The sequence below is a fragment of the Carlito syrichta genome, unplaced genomic scaffold, assembly GCF_000164805.1.
Source record: "Carlito syrichta isolate Samal-C Ts95f unplaced genomic scaffold, Tarsius_syrichta-2.0.1 Scaffold302026, whole genome shotgun sequence".
Taxonomy (NCBI): Eukaryota; Metazoa; Chordata; class Mammalia; order Primates; family Tarsiidae; genus Carlito; species Carlito syrichta.
In genome coordinates, this window is record NW_007246122.1 from 73,262 (window position 1) to 96,933 (window position 23,672).

General features: G+C 37.7%; 1 protein-coding gene across 1 annotated transcript in view; it reads right to left on the minus strand.

Annotated features, from left to right (window-relative positions):
* The window catches only part of NEBL (nebulette), a gene marked incomplete at its 3' end in the record, with an annotated part of 81,407 nt that overhangs the window by 54,189 nt on the left and 3,546 nt on the right, over positions 1-23,672 (minus strand). The window contains exons 3-6 of the mRNA XM_008055913.2: positions 19,229-19,333; positions 17,472-17,582; positions 11,494-11,604; positions 908-1,009 (exon numbers count right to left, since the gene is read on the minus strand). Coding sequence (XP_008054104.1) covers positions 908-1,009; positions 11,494-11,604; positions 17,472-17,582; positions 19,229-19,333 — 429 coding nt within the window. The remainder of the gene's footprint in view (positions 1-907; positions 1,010-11,493; positions 11,605-17,471; positions 17,583-19,228; positions 19,334-23,672) is intronic.

Below are 23,672 nucleotides of genomic sequence, written 5' to 3' on the forward strand. Positions count from 1 at the left end.
CTTTCCAATGAAGAATTACATTGTCATTAGCCAAAATAAAATATAACAGATTCTCAGTCCATTAAAAAAATATTCCTTATAATACATAAAATACTCAAATGTAGGCTGCTGAGATAGCAATTGATTTTATCATGTGGTTATTTAAGTAAACTCAACTTTTTACAGTAAAATAATTCCTAATTTTGAGGCTAAGAACCTAGTCATCTCATTATATTTAAATATACTGAAACAAAATATTAGGAGACACTTCTGGATAATTGTGACCCTGCATACTGCATATAGGTAGCTTTTATGGTTTTGTTTTTTCTCAGGAACTAGTCTGACATTGTTTGATTGACATGCAGTTGAATTTAGTAATTATCGATTTTTAGGGTGAGTTTAGCCTGTTATTCAAATATTTGGTTCAAGTTAAATCATCACTTTTAACCAGGGTTTGTTGTATGTTTAGTAACATGGTATATACGGAGGGCATCTTAGAGAAGATATGAAACAGCCATGCCATATAGGAAGTATACAAAGCTGCATGTTGATGGCAGAGAATCTGCAGCAAGACAGCAAGAAGGTGAAGCAAAGGTCTTTGGAGCAGGATGAGGTAAGAGACTATATGGGACCAGATGACTGACAATCTTGACTTTCCAGCTGAGACACCTTAATGCGAACTTATACCAAGTAGTCTTCATTTCTCTAAAAGTATGGTTATACTAGCTATAGTCAAGTTGAGCTTGGACTGTTTCTGTGTACATCCAAATAATTAACATAACAAGATGGACAATTTAGGGAAAAAATTGAGATGTCATTAATTCTGATTAATTACACTAATTAAATTAACCATCCAATTGTCAAAGCTGTGGTTTGCAACCTCAAAAATAAGAAATGATTTCTGCTCAAGATTAGAGAGAGAAATTACATTGCTTATGATCTTGGAGATCTGAGTTGCCATCTTGATATCCGGTCTGTCGAGCTCCGCGCTATACGTGTGGGTGTCCTGTATATCTTTTCTATAAGAAATCTGATCAGAGACAGTTTGGGTTGAAAAAAAGAAAACAATTAGTAATTTCATATAGTTACTAGCCTTCAGGTCCATAACATTATTTATCCTTGCCATGATAGCTTACAGAGTCTATTGATAGATTTTTTTTTTTGCACATTTATTTGTATAGCTATATTAACTCTTTATACTATACTATGTCTCACTGACATTAACATATTTGTGATAAATTTGTACTAAGAAATATAAGACTAAGAACAGGTCATAAAATCAGGCTTAAAGGATTTTATGTACACTACCCTATGAGTATGTCTTTGTGTCTAAGCATGTATGTTTATATTTACATACAGAATATCTTCAAGGTCTTCAATTTAACCAACACAGACTCAACCACCAGTGGAGGCAGCATAAGTGCAAAAATATTGAAAATCACTTTTTTGGGGAGGGAGGGCAGCAAGCTACGTAACTTTCCAGCCTTTGACCTTTCATCTAGCTCATTCTCTCCTTCCAAATGCTGAACTCTTCAGATGCTCATGCCTAGGAGACCTAGTCATAGGTACTGATTGTTTTTATCACCCAGTAAGTTTCATTGCAATGAACTGAATCCTCTCAAAATAAAAACAATTACATTAAGGAATATTCGCCCTCTGAATACATGTTAGACACAAGTCAAAGCATAGAAAGTAGAGATTTAAAGAGAAAAATATATAAATTGTGTCAAATGTCCTTTAGATCACATTAGTCATTTAGATGAACTTGACTGACAAATGAGAGGAGAGACCAGAATCGAACTGGTATGATATCTGATGGTCAGCACCTCACCAGTCTGTTCATTTATCTATTTCTCAAGCTATGTCATGAGCTGAAGAAATATTTACCAGGTGTGTTTCCATTTGGCCATATCCCCAAGGACCAGCTGATTATTATAATGTATTCTACTAAAGTTGAAACGCAAAGTGTATGGTAATGGGCATTTTTAAAGTCCACCTTCACTTTTTCAGAGCATAGAAAGGTAGAACACAAAAATGTACCACAGGACATCTATACAAAATGAACAATTAATTACATTTTTACAAAACACATATTTCTAATGTCACCTGCAAACTGTCTGCAATAGCATCATTTGGGGTGCTAGATTCTAGAAACCTAGATCCCCGAGGTGTCTCTAAAATCCTCTACAACACAGCTTCAGTATAAGAGGCCCAAGAATATGACTTAAATTCCCCAGTTCATCACTATGAACCCATGTTCTGGGTAATATTGATGCACCTTGTTACTTTCCTTTCAACCTTGCAGAACTAGAAAAATTCACACTTTCTTTTTTCAAAATAAGATCAGGTTCAGAAGTGATGATGCAATAATACATCCATGGGCTTCCTTTGCATTATATTATTTTATTTCAGTGAAACATTTATATAAATTTCTACCTACTCTTTTATGAGTTTACATTTGCTTCATCATCAAGACTTTGTCTGTTTGTGAGTCAGGGTCTCTGTCGCCTAGGCTGGAGTGCAGTGGCACAATCATGGCTCACTGCACCTACGACCTCCTAGGCTGAGGTGATCCTTCCACTTCAGCCTCCCAAGCAGCTGGAACTACAGGCACACTCCACTAAACCTTTTTTTTTTTTTTGGTAAAAATGAGGTCTCACTATGTTGCCTAGGCTGGTCTCAAACTCCTGGGCTCAAGCAATTCTCCCACCTCAGACTCCCAGAGTGCTGAGATTAATAAGCATAAGCCACCATACCCAACCACCAAGACTATTTTTTAAACTACATTTATAATCATGAATCTGTCTGACAAGTAAGCACAACTTAAACACAATTAGTATAATTTCAGCAAGAACATCTGTTTTCTTTAGTATTTATATTTTCATAGGTTTTACTTTAACAAGTTATTTCAGGTAGGTTTGGTGCGTACAGCTAGTAAAAGGAGCCTAAAAATAAGCTGGAAACCAAGTTATTTTGTTGGGCAGATTTTTAAATCTTTAGGCAAGATTTTTAAATAGGCCAATTTCATTGGCTTCAAAAAGCAGCACACTCATCCACAAATGATGACAAATCAATCTCAGCCTACACTGAGTTAAATACAAACTGTGTAAATAAAAACCGGCTCTCAGGTGAAAACAAACCAAAATTATTACCCACCTACAAGACTAACTGTTTCTAAGTTACTACATTCATATGAAAACCACAGGGGGGAAATGTCTTTTTGTTTAGAAAAGAATGAGGGTAAAAATGGAAACCCTTACATTTTGAAAAGAACTGCAACCTTTTAGAAATCTAAGCTTTACATGGGTTACCTAATTATATGCTGTTCAGCCTGATGCCCGCGTGAAGAGAGGTGAACCGCACAAAGACAGCAGGAGCAGGACTCTGAATAGGGCCCCATCATCCATGTAAATTGCAAATTAGAGGCCGGCATATGTGACTCAAAACAAATATTAAGATTGACATGAGCTGTGCATTCAAACAAGAGGACACCATGGAGCCACACAGGAGAAAAGCACAGGAGACTGATCACTAGTTGGATCTTTGGGAATATCACTCCTCGGGGACAGACCATAAAATAGGGGGGCTTTATGTTGGGGAACATTCAAGAGTAGCAAGCTCCTGATGTCACTCTCTGCAGGGATGTCTGAACATATGTGATATGGCAACGTGGTTTCTGAGCAGATGATTCATCTTCCTACACCTTACCCGTTGCTAGGTTTGAGGGAAGCTCATTTGACATTTCTCGATACATATCTGCCCCATTTTAAGGCTCACCAAAACCCAGGAAGAATCAAAAATTAAATTTAAAGAAAAGAATTCAGCAGAAAAGAGACTTGAGGCCAAAGTGTGTGTGTGTGTGTGTGTGTGTGTGTGTGTGTGTGTGTGTATTTCTAGTTCCTAAATAGATTCAACCCCTAAATACTAACCCTGTTGGAACAGTGGGTTGGCCTTCATTCTTCAGTCTTCTCATAACACTACTGTTTGGTATAATATTGTTTTGAATAAGGAGAGAAAGGAAGAGATTTCTGAAAATCATCAACTCAAGAGGGCTGAGAGTCATTGATTTTACGTTATGTCCCGTAATATTTTGCTCCCTACTCTATCCTCAGAGCATAGCAGCAAGCATACAAGGAGGAGGAACAGAAGCAAAAAATGAGAAGGAAAAAAGAAGAAAGATGGAGGAAGAAGAGAAGAAAGAATGATGGACAGAGGAGGAAAAAATAATAATAATGGTCTTCATTTTAGTCTATTATGCGGCATATTGAAAATTTAACCTTCATTGCCTCACTCATACATTTCTTAGATGTATAGCTATATGCAATTTTTCAAACAGCTATATATCCATTAAACTAAGTTTTTTTTCCTACTCTTCTATATCAACTATTTTCTTATTTTTAACTATATACTCTCAGTAATAAACATTAGAATAATTCCACAAAGGAAACAACTGTAAATTTAATGGGTATTACACTAATCCTATACAATGACTTAAGAAAATTGACATTTAACAATATTTCAGTCTTTTCCTAGAAGATGGTATATTCTTCTATTTCTTTAAATATTTTATGTTATCTCTCAATGAAGTTTCATCATTTTGTTCTATCTGTCTTGTACTGGGCAAAGTAATAACTATTATATACTATTTTTATACATTTATCTTATATCCAAGATGATCCACTTCATCTTTTAATAGTATATAACAGCGTATAGTCTTATCTGAAAATAGTGATCCTGGTTTCTTCCATGGGAACACCTAGAATTACTACCTTACATGCTTGATTGCTTGCTCTTGTCTTCTTTCAATGAATTTATTTCTTTGCTCTTATTCATGTATCTGGGTCATTTTCCCAGATAATTCCTTTGTATTGATTTTTTTTTTTTTTTGTCTTCTTATCATTTGTATTATTTGGAAGCTGCTCCTCAGTTGCTCCCATGTGATTGTGTGAAGCTCCCAAACGCAGCCTACCTTTCTGTCAACAGGTGTAGCCATATGACTTAGGCTATCCAATCAGATGCCCCATCCATTTGGAAACCATGACTAATGAAAGGGCAGACACAACCCAAGCAAGGCAAGAGACATGCAAAGGATCTGAGCTGGAGGACAAAATGCTGGTCTCTTTTTCTCTGGGATCAGCTGCCGTAAGGATGATTTAAGTTTGGAATACAAGCTGTGCCTTGAGCCCACACAGAGAGTCTGTCTGAAAGTGTCATACTCAGCCCAGAGACCAGAGATAGGAAGAGAAGAGCTCCGGTAACACTGTGAAGCCTCTATGTCCAGTTATATCAGCTGTAGCTTGAATTTTCCAATCATATAAACTAATACATTCTTTTTCCTCTTGAACTAACTTGAGATAGATTCCTGTCACTAAATCTAGACATTTCTGTCTAATGTAGCCTTCATTTCATGTTTTTCTCATGTCAAATCTGTTCTTTGCTGCCTCCAATGAAGATTTGAATTCCAACAAAATCTTTTTGAATTTTTCCTCATCTTACCATGTTCATTTTCGCCCTTAGCTTGTATTCATCTCATTTTACTATCTTTTAATCTCAGCTTGCTCTCTCCTTGTAATATTTCTACTTTTGTTTCATGAGAGCCATGTCTCTTCCACGTTTTCTATTCATGCAGAGTGCTCAGTGTTCCACACAATCCTTTATGTGCATTAATTCATTAAATCCTTATCCCACCCCTCTCATGCCAGGCTGTCTGTACTGAACTGGGCTGCATTAAAGCTCCCTTCTGAGGATGGAATTACATTCTCCAGAATTCCCTTCCTTAGATAGTTCTGAGCTGGACTTGGCCAATAAGAGGAACTTGTATAAGATACTGCAAATGGAAGCAACATGGATGCCTGATGTGTACAAAGGAGTCACAGTGGCCTTCTAGCAAGCTTTTCATATTTATACAATAGTGATTTGAGGCTCCTCTGTAAGTCAGTCAATAAACTATAGGAAAGCAAGACCTCCATGCTGTCCTTGAAGTGAAAGTCAAGCACTTGAAGATGAGGAGATTGAGAGGTCAAGGATGGAAGCCTTGAAGAAATCTACAGACAGACTGACCACTCCCCCACCCCCGCTTAGGAGCTGAGGGCAGTATGAACAGGCAGACCTTAAAAAAAAGGAATCCAGCTGACCTGAAACAACTCCCTTTGCTGTTCGGCTGAAGGTTAAGATAATTTTTGGTGAGAAGAAACTAGACAGAATGCAAACCTTTTAAAGTCTGTGAAATGGAAGTGAGTCATGTAGCTGGTATATAGTAATATCCTTAAAGTACTTATTCAATCAATCTTAAGATTGTCATCTTCATAAACTCTCACATTAGAGAAACCCTTCAGGCTGGGCTGGTAATTCTGTCCTTAATGAAGCTGATTTGTCTGGGCATTCTGTGTGTAAAAACCCTCCTAAATTATTAAATTATAAATATTATTTTTCTATAAAAGAATATAAACCTTTTTAAATATAAGCAAATGTAGGATCTGATACTATTCAGAAGACAGAAAAGTTTTCAATCTTCTAAAAGATGGAGTAAAATAGGGAGCTATAGTTAGAGTGACTTATATGATTGCTGTCATTATTTAAAAATCATTTTAGAGTAGATAAAAAGTTTTCTTATTCATGGTTTAATTTTATTGCACCACAATCTCATGAAGAAAGCAGAATTAGCATTACTAACTATTCTGGCTAAGAGATGAACAAATCCTAAAATATCTATTTTAATACTAAATCCTAAAGCACTGCTATTGCAAGTCACATTGGGGAGCCATGTAGAGCCATGATTGTTTTTCTAGTATCACTTTTCTGATTTATCTTTAAGCTTTTTCACTGTCTGTTGGAATAGAAATTGTCTACTGATAAGTTTTTATTAATTTTTAAAAAGTATATATATCTTCCTTGAAAAGAACATTAAGTGTCTTATTTCCCATGCTGAACACTTCTTTCTAATACACATTGAATTGATTACCAATATGGTGTTTTGGAAAAGTTTACCACTCCAATTTCATCACAAGCCTGTGTAGACTGCATCACTTATAAAACATAAAAGGGCAGCTTAAAATTTGTTTAACTTATTTCAGAACTATTGGACATCATGTCTCTGATAAGATTGCTGAGAACTAATAATATATCTGGGGTTTTCATTATAAATTCATCTTTAGGGGAAAGTCACAGGATAGAATATCTCCAGTTTCTCTAATTACATTATAAAAATTTGGCAGGGGTACATCCCTTAAGATACAATAGGATTTTGGTTGGCTGTTTTTAATTATTTGTTGATTATAGTACTAACAAGATAAGTTTAGGACACTTTTGAATATATCCTTCTGGCCTATACATTTCCTAAAATAAAATTCATGTTGATTTGTCCTTTCATAGATTGAATGTATTTAATTGTTTCAAATTAACTATGATATCACTCTAAACTCTCAAGTCACCCTTTAAAAACTGAAGGATAGCCAAACAGGGCTAATGTTTTATTGAACAATTCTTCTGCAGAATCCTTTACATACAAAGGGAACGCCCCCCAAAAAAACAGAATTATTTTTTTGGAGGTAGGGCTCCTTGTAGTACAGGCTTCCCATGCTAGGTAAGAGTTCTAAGAACCTATTGCCATCTGTGTACCAGCTTGAGTTGTGAGAGGCTGTTTGGCTTCAGTGAAATTTTTTTGGAGAGTCTTTCAACAGTTTGCCCATTTCATAATGGGTGATTTATGGGAACACCTGTCCACAATGCACTGAATGTTCAGAGTTTTTCACCAATGCCCCCCCCCCTTTACCCGATCTTGCCCCAGTGACCTTTTTTGTTTCCCTGGATGAAAAAATTCCTCAAAGATAAATGTTTTGCCAATGTGGAATAGGTGAAACAAAAAATGGCAGAAGTACTAAAAGGTATCAAAATTGATGAGTTCAAAAAATGTTTAGAGCTGGGTGCAGTGGTTCATGCCTGTAATTCCAGCAATTTGGGAGACTGAGGCAAGAGGACTCTCTGAACTCAGGGTTCGAGACCAGCCTGGGCAACTTGGCAAGAGCACATCTCTACAAGAAAATAAAAGATAAAATAAAGTAAATTAGCTGGGCATGGTGGATATGTGTCTGTGATTCCAGCTACTTGGAAGGCTGAGGTGGAAAGATTGCCTAAGCCTAGCCGGTTGAGGCTGTGGTGGCCGTGAACTTGGCACTGCATTCCAGCCTGGGAGAAAGAGTGAGACTCCAGCTCAAAAAAAAAAAAAAAAAACTGTTTTGAGCAGTAGCAAAAGCATCTTGATAGGTGTATTGCATCAAATGGAGAGTATTCTGAAGCTCACTGAAGTTTAAGCACGTAAGAATAAATACATAATTTTTATAAATAAATTCTGGTTTGGGGGAGGGTCACCTCTCATATATTATATCATTTAATACCTGTGAGAGTCCTCTGAAGTAGATATTGTTATCCCCACTTTATAGATGAGAAAATTGAGATTTAGATATATAAAACAACTTGGCCGGGCATAGTGGCTCACGCCTGTCCAACACTTTAGGAGGCTGAAGTGGGATTGAGTCCAGGAGTTCAAGACCAGCCTGGGCAATACAGTGAGAAATCATCTCTAAAAAAAAAAATTTTTTTTTTAATTACAAACACTAGCCAAGTGTGGTGACACATGCCTGTAGCCCCAGCTACTCAAGAGGCTGAGGTGAAAGGATCACCTGAACCCAGGAGGTCAAGGCTGTGGTAAGCTGTGATTGTGCCACTGTACTCCAGCCTGAGTGGCAGAGTGAGACCTGAGTGGCAGAGTGAGACCGTGGCGAGAGAGAGAGAGAGAGAGAGAGAGAGAGAGAGAGAGAGAGAAGAAAAGAGAAGAGATTGATTAAGCAACTTGTTTTTATTTTAAATTAAATTAAGTCATTTATAGCCACAGTGTAAAGTGACAGTCCACATTATGAATGGATAATTCTGCTAGTAAATTCTCTGCAATAAGTTTCATTGGGGTGAAGTTTTATGGGAGACAGACTTAAGGGAGATTGTTTTTTATGGCGAGTCTATAGATCCCCCCCCCCACCACTGAACGAAGGGGTGTTCTAGCTTTCCTGGTGGCTTTCAAGATCTACGTTTCAGTTTCATATTGTAGGAACAACAAATGTATTATTCGAAGTGGCTTGCTCTAGAGGAATATCAACTACTTCCCAGGTAGAATACAAATATCATTCTCACTTTAAATCTGAGTAAATAGTCTTAAACACTTTCTAAATCCTATTATATGTACAAACTTTGCATGTAAAGGTTGAGTTGAGTAGGCAGAGGAGTGTAAGTAAACACATCCTTCTCCCATAAGTACACAGTATTGAATGAAGGAGAAAAGGGCTTTATACTCTATTCCCTCAATCCCTCAATCAAAGACCTTTTAAAAGAAAAGGCAGAGTTAAAATAATAAGCTCAGTTCTATGATAAGGAACTTCCGTATTTGAATTTCATTGACTTATAGAGTTAGAAAGGGCCTCCCGAGGATCCGTGGAACACCAGCGCCCACCCCAGACCACCAGACCACCTTCTAACCCTCAGTCTTTTATGTAAATTCAAAGTCTCTTCAGTGTCAAAGTAGTGGGAACTCAGGCTGAGAGTTTCTCAGTTATTCTTTCCTGCAGTGCATCTGAATACTGAAGATAACCTATTTTGCTCCCCATTTTAAACATTTCATTTAAAATCTTGACTAATTGCCAGCGACCTTTAAGAGGAAGGCTGCAAGGTGTAACAGAAAAGGGCAGACTCGGGAGTTTGATTTCTTAGTCTCATTTTCCTCATCTAGAAAATGGAAATCAGTACAGGAGTTTTGTGAGAATTGGAAATGATCAAAGTCTTGGCGCAGTTCCTGGTGCATGGCTGTGCTCTGTAAGTGGTAGTTATTATGATTATTATAGTCATTCTGTAAGCAAACAGTTCTTATAAAGCATCCCCTTAAAATAATTACAGACATGTAGCTTCTCCATCTCCTAGTAATCTTAAGCCATCTTAGAAAAGTGCTTTAGTGTTGGTGTATGTTTATGCATTTGGGTTAAAATGTAAAACCTCACTCTGTTTTTACTTAAACATTGACCTATTGTAATTTAGTATCAAATAACTGTTGCCATCCTGCAGAGAGAAACTGTACAGCTTGGCTCTGGGGGCTCAGGGTCAGCAAAGCACCATTCAGAGTTAAAAAAACAAAACAGAAAAAAACAGCTAATGGTGGAACTGACTCTGAGCACGTGAGATGACGAACATGCTCAGATACTTTTCCAAGAAAGGGAATTTCTTGACCCAACTAGGACAGACACTTCATCTTAACTAATTCTAATGCTTAAAGAACCCTGACAAACAGGTCATACACTCCTTTTGGGAAGCACAGAAGTCATAATGAGGCAGCAAATACGCTTCCCTTGCAATTTCAGGAAGGAATTACCCTTCTAGGCCACAGAACAGTAGTGGCAATTAAACACATGCATGAAAGCCTCCATGTATATGGTAACTTACAACCAAAGAACAAATTCATTTTTTTTCTTTCTTTTTTTGAGACAAGGTCTTACTCTGTTACTCAAGCTGGAGTGGAGTGGCATGATCATAGCTCACTGTAGCCTCAAATTCTTGAGCTTAAGTGATCCTCCTACCTCAGCCTCCTGAGTAGCTGAGACGACAGGCTCATGCCACCATGCCTAGCTAATTTTTCTTTTTAAAAATTTTGTAGAGGCAGGATCTTGGTATGTTCCCCAGGCTTGCAAATTCTTTTTTTCTTTTTTTTTTTTTTGAGTTGGAATCTCACTCTGTCGCCCAGACTGGAGTGAAGTGGCAGCTCCTGGCCACTGCAGCCTCGACCTGTTGGGCTCCGGCGATCCTTCTGCCTCAGCCTTCTGAGTAGCTGGAACTACAGGCGAGCGTGACCACGCCCGGCTAAGTTTTTTATTTATTGTAGAGATGAGGTCTCGCCAAGTTGCCCAGGTGGGTCTCGAACCCGCAGGCTCAGGCAAATTCATTTTCTATAGGCTAACTTCCTCCCTCTTAGCTTCTTGTAAGTTAGTCAGTAGACATCTATTGTTTTCATATTCCCCATGAGTCGCAAGTTGGACAATCTGCTCCCCACAAGCATTCCAGAAAAATCAGTAATGGATTACATGCTAGCGAGTGTTTGTGAACAATTCTTCCATGAGTCATTGATTTCCGATGCTCTTTCTTCCAGTTCTTCTGCAATTCTAGACTGGAAATTATAAGCCTCAGCATCAAGTCAAGTAAGCTCTGGAAATGCTAATCATCTAACAGATTCAAAGGATCCATATTTGTCTTGTGCAAAGCAAAATGTCCAATTCCTGAAAGTGTCTGATAGTCTAAAGTCATCCAATAAAGTGTTAGTGGCTGCAGACAAGATAATTCAGATGTACCTCTCGCTGATAAGAAATGTTAAAGTCCTTTTGAAATAGGGGCACCATGATATTTAAATTTCAACAAAATAATCATAAGCCCTGATGTGGGTTAACTACAATTTTCTAGAAAATCATGGGACATGAACTTCCTTACATTACTCTGGTGTTTATTGACCTCCATGGCGTGTTTGACCTCAGGGGGCTCCTTCATGTGGGCATAATTTGAGAATCCTTTGGCAGCATCATGTTTCTGCTTGTAGGCAACCTTTAAAAACACAAATAATTGTTAGTTCCATTTAGAGGTGTGTTAAATTTCAGTGTTTTGCTAGGATTTTATACATTTTAATACTAACACTTATAGTAAAATTTGCCTAAAACTCCATAAAAAGATAACACCCAAAATGCTTTCATCTGTTTCTGTTTACATTCCTAATTCTAACTCTTTTTCAAAAAAATTTATTTCTAAATGTCTTCACCAAAGATAAAATCCCCTACTTCTATTCATCTAGCTTAAACATCAGGTACAGTTTCGGGAAATCACCCAAGAGCCTTAAGGGTTACCAATGTTCAAGGTTTAAATCTTGTGAAAATAACTTACTAAGTAGGGAGGAATTATAGGATATTTAAAACTGAACTGTTTGTTTTTAAATGAATGAACCTTATTTTCACATAGACACTGCTATTAAATAATATAAACCTCACTAAATGCACAAATCTTTGGGAGAAAATATAACATGCATGCAAAATTCTCAAATATGTCAAGTCTTGGCCTCCATTAGGGAAATGGACCAATATCATCCATTACTACCATGTTAAATTTCCTCCATACTGAGATGAAGAAGGAGCATGAGACAGATACCTCAGAAACAGATGTAACCAAACTCAACCACAAAATTGGAAGTTTCAGAAGAGTCTAAAGACAACAACCAAGTTATCCCCTCACTCTCAGTTTATACCTTTGTCCTATATTGTCATCACAATGTTTACTGACTTTGCTTATTTTTGTATAATTACTTATAATCTGTCTCCCCTTACTAGAAGGTAACTGTTCAACTCACTGAGTCCTCAGAACCCAGGATATGGCCTGGCACAAACAGGCATCAATGAATGTTAGTCCCAAAAATGAATAAATAAATGAATGAATAACTGCAAGAATGAGAATAAATCAACAATCAACGAAGGAAGGAAAGGCAAGATTAACTGTAAAATAAATTAAAAGTTTCATACTAAAAGGATGCTGAATAGAGTTAAAATTACTTGGCGCAAAAGAATAAAGGCAACATAAAAAGACAAACCAGAGCAGTATTCATCAAGAACAAAACAAGGTCTAGTTTTCAAGAAGAAAGTTTTTAAGAAGTTTTTACCGACATGAGCTCCTAGAGACCTCTATCTCATACATCTTTTAATATCCTGTGCCTGTCATAGTGAATGACACAGAGTAGAAATGCAATCACTGTCTAGTGAATAGATGAATAAATGAGTTTATTAAACATTCTCAGGACCTAAACTCATGGATTTTTATAAACAGAATGAACCACCCATTTAACTTAATAATATATCTACTAAAATTATTAAAGTGGTCATTATAAAACTGATTTTTTAAAAATCATTGAATCTTATTATCCAAAAAAAAGTCACCTAGTACTATTGATGCTTAAATCCCCACTCTTGCTCCCCTCCTAGTTTTTCTTAAAATTTTCTACTGAAAGTGAACTCAACCTGGGACATCACAGTCTCTAAATTTTGAAAGCTTGAATTGAAAGTTCTTCCCTTGGCTTAGCCTGTAATCCCAGCACTTTGGGAGGCCGAGGCGAATGGATTGCCTGAATCTGTGGGTTTGAGACCAGCCCCGGCAACTTGGCGAGACCTCATCTCTACAATAAATCAAAAAATTAGCCGGGTATAGTAGCATGCTCCTATAGTTCCAGCTACTTGGAAGGCTGAGGTGGAAGGATCGCCGGAGCCTAGCAGGTCGATGTTGGGGTGGCCCTGAGTATGCCACTGCACTCCAGCGTGGACAACAGAGTGAGACTTCAATTCAAAAAAAAAAGAAAGTCCTTCCTTTAATGAAACCTCAATCTATCTCCCCATAGCTACATTTCTGTGGCCATATGAAAAGAGCCTAGTTCACAAGACAGAATTTCCAATGTAAAAAAACAGCCACCGATGACTTCTATTCCTCCAGATGGTCAGCATGGACTAACATGCCGAACTGTTGAACACCCTCGATGCTCTCGCCATCCCAAATCTCAATTTATCCATCTCTTTTCTTAAGTGCCCATAAAAGTCTGATCAATCTGAATTAGAATTATTTAATTTAATCCAGGTTATCAACGTCCTCGTGCTAAATGCTAATAATGAATCCAAAGGTCACAACATTTTCCTTTTGATGGCTATGTTAAGATCTCTGCCCTTAGTCTTATTCAGCCCTGACCAGCCAAGATTCTACAACTAACCCTATGTATTTGGTTGGTTACCAGGACTCAAATGTAGCATCTCAAATAATTCCAGGAATAATTGATTTTATTAGAGTCTGTCCATCAATATAATCCATCAAGATTTCTAATTTTTATGACCATATCTTTACATTTTCACCAATTAATTATATTATACAGGAAACCCTTTAGGAAACTTCATTCAGGCTGAGAAAGTCCATTATCTTGGCTTCATTACATTCTATAATGCAACTTTGCAGTAGAAGAAGATGGAGTTTAATGGGTGCCCAAGTCTATAAAGCCAAAGAAAAGCTTCTAGGAGATATGTTCCTTCTTTTTAAATGAAAAGAGCTAGTATCTGCCTGCTCCTTTTTGATAGATGTCTGGTTTATTTTGTGTTTTAGACCTACTATCATACTTGTGACTTTATTAATGAAACCAATGAAGCTGATCATTTTGTGGGTCATCATAGAAATGGTGAGTCATCAAGCACAATTTTAAAAAGCACTCTTTCTTAAAAAGGCTATGTAATTTTCTACTTGCAGCATTAAAATAGTCATTTCATTTATAGCAGCTACTAAGTACCACTTTAGAATTAAGATTACATCAAATTGGAGGCAGCTGAACTTTAATTTATCATATTAATTTTCTTCCTTAAAATAGCTAATGGAAAATTGTGTCAAGCCAATAAATTTGCTGATAAATTTGATTTCTTAGGAATTGTCATTATGGTGTAGAATTTCCCTAGATTAACACTATGTTCTTCACACTTTGATAACTAAGATTACTATAGTACTAGAAATCTAGGGACAAAGTCCACTTGCAAAAGTCTTAAATACTTTATAGATACATATGTTTAGATAAGCAATGTATACTTATATATTTGATGTTACAGTATATTTTGTATTTCATACATATATACATATATATATATACACGCACCTATAGGTTTAACTTACAGTATATTTTATAAATACTACACAGGGAAATGGGTTTTTAATTTCATAGCATCAACACCTCTGAACTCTTGAAACTGGATCCTGTGGTCACTATACATGAAATATAGACTCTCAGAAAGATGCCTGAGTAGCCTGAATTGCTTCTGTGATGAGGGATTATTCCACCTTTGCCTGAAACCACCATAATCTGGCACAGTCTGTTCTATTTTCAGAAGCTTTCTTTGTGATCTTTGTTTATAAAATTGTAACTGCGGTCAGCTAATAAAATGGCCTTCTCAAAACTCCACATCTCTTTCTCTTTCTGTTTTAAGTATTCTTCCTTTCAGTCATTTCCTATAAGTGTTAATCTAGCTAACTTTATCTCATCACTAATTTGAATTTAAGCATCTGAGAGTTATTATCACAGACACTGTCAAATAATTCTACTTTCTTGCCTCTTATTACCAGGTTAATTCTGAGAATCACAATTTTGACAATAATAAAGTTGATATACATAAATCTAAAGAGATGTTATTTCAGTTATGCAAATCTTTGAAATAAACACCTTACTCAGAGCCCAGGTTTTTCTTTACTAGCAAGTTCAGTGGCTGATTACAACAACGGTGAGCACAACTAATTGAAAATGCACACATCCTCCCCAGGAGTGACCACTCTAGTTCAGGCTAACGTACGTTAACAAAGTATGCGATCATCTCTTCTGACAAATCGGGATTACGTTTCATGTTAAATTCTATGTTGCATGTATTTATGTACTATACACCTATTTATGCTCTAAAAAGGTGAGAGAAGTTGTGTGCTTCCAAAGAAATGAGGATGCAAGTATGTGACAATGTTACCTTCCCACATAAGTATAAAAATAAGAAAAGTTTTTTTGTTTCTTTTCTTATTGCTTAATTGTTGCTTGTCATATATCAAGTGTTGTGTTATAATTATCTGCTTCTTAAAGTAGTCAATATTATCAGCAAGTGGTTAGATGACCAGATGTTGGCAGAAAAAATAAAGAGCACATTAGTCACAGTCAGCCACGCACAACCTTGGCATCATATATTTTAGCCTCATGTTACCTAACTGAGATTAGCTTACTGCCAAGTTGGATACACAGTGAACACATAACTTTGTAATAATGAAGTACTTAACAGTGTTTTGCAAAAGATAACTGTGCTTGGCATTTTTCAAGACTATTTTCAGACTGTTTAAGTAAACTTGTTTAATAAGAAAAAGAAGGGTAGAAATGGTAGGAAGGAGATGGTATCATGTGTGGTTAAAAACCCAGGCTGTAGAGTCAGACTATCCATGCTCATGTGCTGGTTCTGCCATATGTTGGCTATGTCACCTTGGATAGGTTACATGACCTCCGTGCGCTTCAGTTCTCACACCTCTAAAATGGGATGCCTCATGGGATTAAATGAAATACATATAAACCGGGCTCGGTGGCTCAGCCTGTAATCCCACGCCTTGGGAGGCTGAGGTGAGTGGATTGCCTGAGCCCGCGGGTTTGAGACGCTCCTGGGCAACTTGGCGAGACTTCATCTCTATAATAAATCAAAAAATCAGCCGGGCGTGGTAGCGCGCGCCTGTAATTCCGGCTACGCGGAAGGATCGCCGGAGCCCAGCGGGTCGAGGCTGCGGTGGCCGGGAGCAGCCACTGCACTCCAGTCTGAGTTGGAGTGAGACTCCAACTCAAAAAAAAAAAGAAAAAAGAAATACATATATGTTAACTGAATAGACCAGCACCTGCCACACAGCACTTCCATGTGTTTACTATTACTATTAACCTTAAATGTGGTATGAAGAATACACACCATGTAAAAGGAAGCATATCCTTAAAAAGAAATCAACAGATTCAACAAAAATCCATTTTACAAGTATTTACTGAACACGATATGCCAGGGACTATTTCAAGGATTCCCCAACACAGGAGTAGAGCAAGGAGCAAGACAGATGTGGTCCCTGCTCTCATGTAGTCTAGACAGCCAAGTATCAGATTAACAAAACAGACCAAAAAAAAAGTCAGACTGTTCTATTAAAAAAAAAAGCACAACAATGAAATGAGTCAGAAAAAGGTGAAATTTTTGTTTTGAGAAACGCAATAGATTAAATGCATTAAGAAGGCCTTATGTGTGGAAGTACTACAGAGGGAAAATTACCCCTAAACTCTTCTGGATTCAAAATGAGTTTACAAGATAACAGTTCTCAAGTTCCTCTGCAACTTGCAATCACCAAAATAGCCACTTCCACCTGATAGAGGCCATTTTTGGTAGCCTGAGATATTATAAATGAAAAACACAATTCACAGAAAAGGTAATTCAGGAACTATATGTCTAATTGATGGAACATAAATCTGTAGATCCTGAATTCAACCATCATCTCTTTATGTGACTTTTAACAAGCTATTGAAATGTTCTTCACTTAGGGATCATCTACTAAATCAGAGAATAGCTTAATCTTTACTATGAGAATTTCAACTAAGTAAGCTGTCTAAATGAGATTAAAATTTGCTCTGTAAATAGGGCTGAATGGGACTTGGAAAACAGCATCACATGACTGACATAAGCTTGCTTGGCCTTTTCATGTTCTGAGATTTCACCAGCAACTACTGACCACACACTACCCAGTTGCTTACAACTTTTAGCCAGCATTTAGCATCCAGGATTAAAATCTTTTATTAAAATGCTAAGTAATTTATAGCAGGTTATGTTTTAGCTACATAATTATATAACAATTAAGGAAAACCACACCTCACTCTGAAGCTGGGTCACTTCTCTTGCAAAAACACTCTCAATTGTGGCTGGCATCTGCTTATACAGAGAGTTGGAAAGATCTGTCTTAATGGTGCCTTTGTATTTTGCCTGGGAGTGAAAAAAGAAAAAAAATAAACATTTCTTTTTTTTTTCCGTGAATATAAAAGGAAAAACAAAAAGAAACTTTTTTCAGAAACAGAATTGATTTAAAAATCCACAGACCATTTTAATTTTAGATACTGGAGCTGACGAACATATTCTGAAGAGACAGAAATGAATCCAGCTTATCATAGAGAATACAGAAAGCTTTAAATGAGATATGCAAGAACATAATGACTGTCTATTTAAAACCACGCACATTTCTAAAAGTAAATCTATTTGTGTATACTGATAGTTTCATGTTTGATGAGTGAGCAAACAATCTGAGAACAATGAGACATTAGGTTTGTTCCAGATAATACAAATCGTTAGAATCTGCTGTCCAGAACCTGAAAGCAAAGGATAGTCTTCCTTTATTCAAGTCTTCTCAACCTCCTCCTGCTGCGAGGGGAGGAGGGGAGGGGAGAGAGGGAAGGCATGCAGTGCCTTTCTGTTGTTTCTGTGCCTTGCCACCTCTAATCTGCGTGTCTCTAAACCATCTCAATCATTACCTGCAGAGACAAACATTCATTGACCATTAGTTTAAGAAAACTAGATTCAAGGGAACACAGTAGTTTGCCCACTTCTAATTTTTTGCTCAGCAGCTAACTCCTTCAGGAAAAATAATCAATGATTTAGAACATCAAGAATTTCTCTGCACTGGAGAACTAATAATACAAATAAACAAAACCGTGTTCGTCCATGCTCTATAGACAAGTCCCTGATGTTCCTCCCACTCAGAGCTAGATTTGAGTGTTGATTTGTTCAGCATATATCCTGAGTAAGCTCCCATTCTCTTTGGATCTTGGTACTTAAGAAAAGAAAATGTACTCATTTCCCTCAAAATTGTTTCCTGTTAGCAGAAATAATCCCCAGAACATCGCACTGATCTTTTTCCAGCATAATTTATGAAACACTAGAGGTCAGTCATTGACAATATTATTTTATTCATTCTCTTTCCAAATTTCTCTCTTCTATGTGATCTATTCACAGACTGCAGTGATGCCTCATCACAGAAATCCCTGTTAACATTGTGCTTTACAATGCAACATAAACTGCACTTCTAATGCTCTCAGAAAGAGACTACATGATTTTTCAGCATGAATATAGTGTATTTCTCACTCTGTGGTTTCATAATAGGTATCCCTGGTAAACTACATTTTATCCCCACTCGAAAATAGTTTAAATTCATTTGGAATTATTTGTCAAGGGTATCACATTTTATGGAAAGCTAATAAATCTTACTTTTATTTCCAAAATGAGATTCAACAGTGTATCTCTAATAAGTCTATTAGGAAACTAAATAATGGAACTTCTAAAATTAACTATTTTACCAGTGTTTTCTACTTACTGAATAAAAATATCCCCTTTCAGAGGAATTCTATATAAACAAGAAAGCACTAGAGTCAAAATATATAAGCCATATATAGTAGGACATATCAATTCACATGAATTCATTAACATAGTACATAGAATCAGATAATTATATAGATATTACCATCATCAACATTCAATGGTGCTTTTGAAGATAATCTCCAATTTTAATGCACGTACTTTTATCTATATAAATTTAAAGAGTAAAACACAAGCCAGTTTGCAAGTTTCTGATATCTTACCTCAGAAATAAAAGTGCCAATATTTTTCACATGGCTTAGCATAGGCGTGTCAGTCACAAAAGTACACTTGTCCTTAGACTTTCTATACTCTTCTTTATAATGGATCTAAAAAAGAGAACAATTTTCATAAGAGAAAGAAGAAAAACAATTATAATGGCCTTTTTTTGAACAGAGAATTAAGTTGATAAAGTCCATTTCCTGAAATAAATACTCAAATGGGAACTGATCCTCACAACAAGCCAAATCAAATACATGAATATCTAGCACAGAACTGCAAATGGGATGAGGTGTAGTGAGGAGAGACTATTCTTTAGGTGAGAAGGGTTCAGTTATTGTAAGGATCAGCACCAGGTCTGTCAGCCACAGACGATGGGTCCTGTCCAGTCTGCCCAGTGTCATTAGCAAACATGCTCCATCTCATGCCCACCAGTGTCCTAGCTTATTGTTATTTTGAGTCCTGTCCTTAATAGTTAAATCTATGGCCAAGCAGAAACATAGCTGCCTACCTCAAAGCAGAAAATAAATAGTCATCATGACAGATGTAACCGATTAAGAAGTAGAGAGGCAGGAATTAAATGAGTGGAGATTACTATTAGTATTCTTACTTATACATGCTTGATTACAGGAAAGGGTTTAAATTGTGACCACGATGGGCTTCCTGTTACTAATTAATTCCCCCCAAGTCAAACTTACCTCATTTATGAGCACCCATAGGCCTCCCCATTCTCCTTCCCTTCCTGAAACAAGAGCAGAACCTGCCTAGAAAGCTTGCCACGTGGTGGAGATCATTCCAGAATCTCCCCTGGCTGTGGGCAGGCAGATCAGCAAGAGAAAGCCCACAGAGGATCAGATCAGTGGGCCAGACTCCTTTCTGCTCTTAAAAAGACAAGTAAAATGAGTCACCCCTTCCCCCTGGGGAGAGGCCAGAATTGTTACTCTGGGGAAAAACCAAGCATGGACATGTGAGCCCAAAAGAAGTCAGGAGATGTGGAGAAGGACCTACAATGTCATCACACCATCACACTAATGGCTGCACAACCTGAAAACTGGGAAGGCAAAACTATGACTCACCGAGAAGTTGGAGGCAATTTGCTAAAGTTGGTGTCCCCCTGTAATAAAGCCATGTTTGTCTACCCCAGACCACAAAGACTTCAGCTGAAAAAAAGTGTCCTAATTCAGATGATAGATTATATGATCTCCCTAATTATAACACAAAAATGAAGCCGAACTGTATGTACTATCTGGTTCTTAGAGGACATGAGGAACATTGATGTTACACATAAATGTTACACGGAAACTTTACCATATGAAAACCTAATTTGAGGGGCATTACTTGACCTGAGGTAGAACCAGACACAAATAGGTTAAGTAAAGTTATTTCCGAAGACCATATTTCACTGCTGTGGCTCTCAGATATCAAATGCCTACCACATTAAACATTTGCTTTATTCATGAAATCAACATGAGAACATATTTATCTTATCCGAGCACTAAATTACTTTTTTTCTTCTCAGAGATTAGCCATAATTTTAGGTTCCCACAAATCACCCTCCTCAGTCACTAGTAATTAAACTGTTAATGGCAGTATGATAAATAGTAGGCTATTTTGATCATAAGGAAGAAAAAGAAAAAGTATCTCCGTTATATAATTAAGTGTGAGAGAAAATAACCTATCATTAGGCTTAAGTTTGACTCATTATTTTTATCTTTTGCCACCATCTTTTCCCCAACACATTCACATTCTTTCCTGCAGTGGTATGCACTTGGGCTATGGCCGCCTGATAAAGTCTGACGTAAGCAGAATGTTCAGGACAGGAGCACTGGATAAGGGTGAGATGTTTGCTTCCTGGCAAGGCAGGCAAACAGTTTGGTCTTGATTGTGGACTCCATTTCTTTCTTTAGTCTTTACTGAAGAGATGCAGACATTTGTATCTTTAAACTTAAGATGTATTTTACAATGTACCACTCTTTGCATATCGTCATTCATGCTATACAATTCATTAGCATGCCTATGTATAGCCTTCCTGTGTCAGGACAGTAGGAGATGATAGAGAAAAGGGAACAGAATAAATCAACAGCAGAAATCTCAGGTAAAATAAGAATCACTGAATAGGTGGCTAGTCCCCATCACAACACTTCATCTTCCGACCTAAGGGTGGCGTCATCTACTGGCTACATTGCCTACCCATTCCCCTTCCCTTCTAATAGCACCCGAGTGGACTCATGAGAATAGCCTGCCCACCTCCCCGCCACCAGCCCCAGAGGACAAATTGATCTAAACCAGGCATGGTCATGCTAGTCTCTTTGGCCAGTGATTGACCTGGGGAGAGCAAGTGCCCAGCTCTGACCATGAGACGGTAGAAGACGTTTTCCAGCAATGTTTCTAGTGTTTCTGATATAAAGGGAGAGACTTAGCACAATCTTTGATACTTAGTCTTCTACCTTTTTCTTCCCCAGTCATAGGGTGGCAGCAGCGAGGATGTCACCACAAGGCAGTAAGCCACTGTACTATGATGACAGAGCAGAAGGGAAATTAGAGACTGAAACCCCTACCTCCAGGTTTTATATGTGGCGGGGGAGGGGTGGGGACAAACAGCTATTTGTTAAACCACTGTGTTAGGATAGGATTTTCCTGTTCTTACAACCATCTGTGCTCATAACCAACATACAACCCAACATATTTTCAATTTTTTTTTAAAAAGGCAAAGTCGATGACTTTATGATCATTAAGATGCCCCAAATATTTATATTTCTCCTTTGACCTTAGCTATGAATCCTCCAACATCTCAGCTATAATTAGGGTTAAATTAGTTCCGGGTTGCTTCCTCCCCCTGGCCAAGTTTCTTTCAATGAGTCCAAGGTTAGCTAAGGGCTGAAATGGGACGACAGATGTGAAAATGTGTGAGGATATTTCCTTTTACAAGCATTCTTAACTGAAAGCATCTAGAGGGTCTTTTCACAAGTGAAGCCATACCAGTTAAACTCAGTAAACCTTGGAAGAAAGAACTGCAACGCCTTCATTGTTAACTGGGCTAGTCGTAGTCAAGACTCTCTCCCAAGTTTTCTCCTATTGTCCAAGCTTTCTCTGGAGGGGTAGCCATGGATTTCAATGTTTTGGGCATTGGAAGGATTTACCCACAACAATGTTCATTTGTCTGAAAAATGTAGCTCCTGCTGCCATGCAAATGAACCCCATTTAGGGGGTTTGAACAAAAACATGGAGTCAGGGGCTGCACACTGCAAACTTGCTCTGCACAAGGATTTTTGTGGGGTTTTTTTGAGTTGGAGTCTCACTTCATCACCCAGGCTGGAGTGTAGTGACAAGCTCACAGCCACTCCAGTGTCAACCTGCTGGACTCCGGGGGTCCTTCCACCTCAGCCTTCCAAGTAGCCAGAACTACAGGCGTGCGCTACCACGCCCGGCTAATTTTTGATTTATTGTAGAGACGAGATCTCACCAAGTTGCCCAGGCTGGTCTCAAACCCACGGGCTCAGGAAGTCTACCCACCCTGGCCTCCCAAAGTGCTGGGATTACAGGCTAAGCAACTAAGCCTGGCCTGCACAAGAATTTTTATGCATACTAAAGACTCCCTTTTGTCCAATATATTTTATAACCACCTGACAGAAAGCTACTAGTTCCATGATTCTGAATGCTCAATAGATAGGTTTAATTCAGTCAAAGAATTGACTGGATATTTGACTAATAGGACTAAACATGAGATAGAAACTATCTGGGGAAATAAAAAGCGTTATATGGCTGATAGAAGAATAAGAGGCTGACTCAGAGGTCCAAGTGTCCTTCAGGATTCAGAAGAGAACTATGCAGAGGGAAACCCCTCAATGTGGGTAAATCAAGTGCAAAGCAGAAATTAGGTCAGAAAAAAAAAAAGACAGACAACAAGAAAAATGTCTTATGCCAATCCCCAAAGTGAAGCCACTTAACCTGAAAAACTGACATTTCTCCCTATGGAGAATTCTAAAGAGTGCAGTCCTCCCAGGACTGATCGCTGGGCCAAGCTTATTTAACATTTCTATCAATTGTCTGGCAAGGGGATGATACGGCCAAGTCTGCAGGTTTGCTGCTGACTTCAAGCTGTCTCAGAGAAGGAAATGACAAACTGAAAGAAATGAACCTCAGACACTCTCAGAGGGCCAGAAAACTCCAGATTAGATTCATCCCTAGTGATGTTAAAACTCCAACTACTATTAAAAGATAATAGGTCCTACACTATTACTACCAGTCAGAAATCAGGACGGAAAATGGCTCTGATGTTCTACAGAGATTGATCTAACGTCTTCCTGCAATTCACAAGTCCAAGAAACTACACAGAAGCACAAAGGGTGTTGGAAGCTAAACAAAACATCATCCTATTTGACTCATGGCCCTGGCATCTGCATCTGGACAACTCTGCATAATTCTAGCCATTCCACCCCAATAAGGACA